At 63.4% G+C, this 3633-nt stretch overlaps 1 protein-coding gene across 1 annotated transcript; it reads left to right on the top strand.

Moving 5' to 3' along the window:
- Positions 1-238: 238 nt before the first annotated feature.
- HSPB7 (heat shock protein family B (small) member 7) lies at positions 239-3387 on the top strand. The gene is made up of 3 exons (XM_032495261.1): positions 239-530; positions 1135-1268; positions 2530-3387. Exons 1-3 carry the CDS (start codon positions 329-331, stop codon positions 2707-2709), a joined length of 516 nt encoding a protein of 171 aa, XP_032351152.1. The 5' UTR covers positions 239-328; the 3' UTR covers positions 2710-3387.
- Positions 3388-3633: the final 246 nt, after the last annotated feature.

Raw genomic sequence — 3633 nt, 5'->3', positions numbered from 1 at the left:
GGCAAGGGGACGTGATGGGCCCCCACCCTATTGCAGTGCGGAGGCCTCGGGGCTGGGAGTTATCAGCCTGGAATGCCGGGAGGTGAGCTCGGCCTGCCTGTGTTGGGCTGTCAGCAGGGCCGTCTCACGGGAGAAGACTTCCAGCCCCCTCTGGGCCATGGAGAGGACTAAATTTAGCTAGTAGACAAGGGGCTGGCCCCGCGCCCAGGGACGGCCGGGCCTTATAAAGCGCCGGCAGTCGGGGCCCGGCACGCTCTCCCAGGGCTGCTGCCCACACCCTCTCCTGTCCGCCCCTGCCCGCCGGCCAGGGCCCGGCCGCCCGCCGTGGATGAGCCACAGGACATCCTCCACCTTCAGAGCGGAGAGAAGCTTCCATTCCTCTTCCTCCTCCTCCTCGTCCTCCTCGGCCTCCTCCTCGGCCTCCCGCGCCCTCCCAGCCCAGGACCCACCCATGGAGAAGGCCTTGAGCATGTTTTCTGAGGATTTTGGCAGCTTCATGCGGCCCCACTCGGAGCCCCTGGCCTTCCCAGGCAAGTGCTCGGGGGTCCATGGGGAGGGGAGGTGCACAGGGAGGGGAGGTGCACAGGGAGGGGACACCTGCTGACACTGCTGCCAGGCCACCACCCAACACGGCTGCGGCTCCCGAGCTGCCAGGAACAGGTGCTGTACAGCTGCAGCCACGTGTGGCCACCAGGACAGATGTGGCCACAGAGACAGATGTGGCTGTGAGAACAGGCGGGCCTCCAAAGAACAGTTCTGGCCTGGGGGTCAACTGTGGCGCCAAGGGCCACATTAGGCCTGCCGCCAGGTCTTAACTGGAGCCCTGGAGAGCTACACGGGTCAGGGGGCTGGATGCATTCCCCACTCCAGGCCTGGGGCGGGTCCCTACAGTGTCAGAGGCTGGTACGTGGGGCCAGGGAGGATCTATCCACCTCTGTGCCGGTGGGTGAGGCTGGATGATGATAAAGGTGGGCTGCAAGAAGCGAGGAGGAGGGGGCAGGGTGGTTTAGGAGCAACAGCTGAGGGGGAGGTCAGGCCTGGGGGGCCGCCCCTTCTCCCAGGAGAAGGAGCCGGAAACCTGGGTTCTGGGTACAACCCTGCCCTGCGCTCAGCTCATGGCAGCCCTCCCCACAGCCCGTCCCGGGGGGCCAGGCAACATCAAGACCCTGGGAGATGCCTATGAGTTTGCAGTGGACGTGAGTGACTTCTCCCCTGAGGACATCATTGTCACCACCTCCAACAACCACATCGAAGTGCGAGCTGAGAAGGTGAGCCTGCCCTCCGCCCTGACCCTGGGCTCCACACCTGTACCCTCAGCCCAGAGTCCTCACTCCCATGCCCCATCCTGGGACCCCACACCCTGACCAGTGTACCCTCGACCCCCCGGGACAAACTGGAGCTCCTGCTCCTGTAGCCCATGGGCCACAGGAGCCCCATTACTGCCTCTCTCTGCCCCGAGGCGCCAAGATCCTTTCTTCAGGAGCCACGGGCAGCTGAGGAAGCCACCCGGGATTGGAGGAGGGGTGGAGGGAGGTGGGCGGGGGCACCTGAGGAGGTGAGGTGAGAAGATGGGATGAGAGGAGGGAGAGAGTGGCTGAGGGAGGCAGGCATGTGGGTAGGGGGGCTCACCTGGGCAGCTGGGAGGAGGAGCTCCCCCACATGACATGCCTCAAGTCCTCTTCCCTCCTGGACCCAGAGGCCCAGCCCATATCTTGAGACCCCCGAATTGGGCCCAAGCCTGGGAAGAGGCCCTGAAGTCCAGGGTCACACACATTTCAAACCCCGCATTCCCTCCACCCACGGGTCTCAGGGTCACTGGGTCACTAGGGTCTCTGAGTCTCAGCTCCCAGAAGGCCTGCACCCTGGAGGAGGGTGTGGCCCTGGCTGAACAGGGATGCTGCCCCGGAGGGGGCCAGTGCCACAGCTGCTCCTTAGAGAAGAGGGTCTGCCCAAGGCTCCCTCTGGATCCGCCATGGTCCAGCTTCCTCCACTGAGCATGGGAGGTTGGATGGCTGGGCACCCCCATCAGGGAAGCCAAGGACTGTGGGCAGCAGGACCAGAGGGCAGCACGTGCCGGCCCTGCCACCCCCCCTACCCAGTGACTCAGCCACCCCAGCTCGTCTGGACACTCTGTGCTGGCTGAGTGGTGGGGGAGGGGCCGCCGGCCCAGCCCCGGCCGTGGACACCCGCGTATCTGGGTACCCAGGAGGACTCAGCTCTGCTCTGCGCCACCTTCTTGTTGCTCAGAAGCCCCAGATTCTGCCACTGAGCCTCCTCCCTCTCTGAGTTCTGCCCCCCAAACCCTAGCCTACCCACTAGACCCACCGGAGCTCCTCTAAGCACCTCTGTACCTGTTCCTGCATAGCCCCCAGCCCCCGGCCACCACTGCCAGGCCTCTGTACCTGAGAGCAGAACCTCTCAGCGTGTGGGGGTCCACCTGGGGTTAGACTGGGGAGTGGGGACTGTGGCTTGATGTGAGCAGGACAAGGGTGGGAGGCAGCCTGCCCTGACCCACCACGCCTTCCCCAGCTGGCAGCTGACGGCACCGTCATGAACACCTTTGCTCACAAGTGCCAACTGCCAGAGGACGTGGACCCCACATCGGTGACCTCGGCTCTGAGGGAGGATGGCAGCCTCACCATCCGGGCTCGGCGCCAACCACACACAGAGCACGTCCAGCAGACCTTCCGGACGGAGATAAAAATCTGAGGGCCTCCCCCTTCCCCTGCCCTCCCCCGACTCACCCATCTTCTCCACCCTGGCCCACCAGAGAGGTTTTCCTTACCCCCTCACAACAACATCCAAGACATCTCAGCCCCGGTTCCAGGCCCTGACACCCCCTCCCCAGACCCCAGGTGGGTCACCACCAAATGAGGCCTTCTGCTCTACTCAGGGCAGGTCAGGGTCCCCCTTGCCTCACCTGTGGCCCCAGTCAATCCAGAATAAAGGGCTTGGATTGAGGAAAGGGAGATCCCAGAGAACCCATGCTGGGGAAGGGGGATGGGGACAGGTAGGATCTCTGGGCAAACAATCTGCAGGACAGACAGACAGACAGACAGACAGACAAAATTCTTTGATCTCTGGAGTCTCTGCAGGGCAGGGGCAGGGGCACTGGGGACCTGGGACCCCCTTAGCCAAGGGGAGTGGGAGAAGCAGAGGGCCATCAGAAGGAGAGGTGCCTATCTAAACTGAACTGCCCAGGGGCCCAGGGAGGCCAGAAGGAGACAGCTGTGATGGTCAGCCTCCCTTCTGCCTTCCTCCAGGCCCCAAACCAGCCACCAGGCCACCTGCCCACAAGATGCCGCATCCTGCCAGCTGTGCCAGGGCAGAGCTACCTTGTGTCTGTATATAGATGGGATTTTTCCAATACAGCTGGTTGGTGATAAACTGTGTGAGCCGTCTGTTACCTGCTCATGCCCCCAGGTGACGCTGGGCCGAGGGGTAGGGTGGGTCCACCTCCCTGCCACCCAGAGGCCTGAGCTCCCAGGGCTGCCTCCACTGCAGACAGGTAACCCAAAAAGCAGAGCGTAGATGGGACTTTGGGTCCTAAGGGTTGGATCCCAGCTTCTTGCCAACCTTCCCCTGTGGCCAGGCACCTCCCCCATCCTTCCCCTCTTTAATCTGTGAATCTAT

This window comes from Camelus ferus, chromosome 13 (assembly GCF_009834535.1).
Source record: "Camelus ferus isolate YT-003-E chromosome 13, BCGSAC_Cfer_1.0, whole genome shotgun sequence".
Classification (NCBI taxonomy): domain Eukaryota; kingdom Metazoa; phylum Chordata; class Mammalia; order Artiodactyla; family Camelidae; genus Camelus; species Camelus ferus.
Note: the sequence above shows the minus strand (reverse complement) of the source record. Positions and strands in the feature narration are given on the sequence as shown.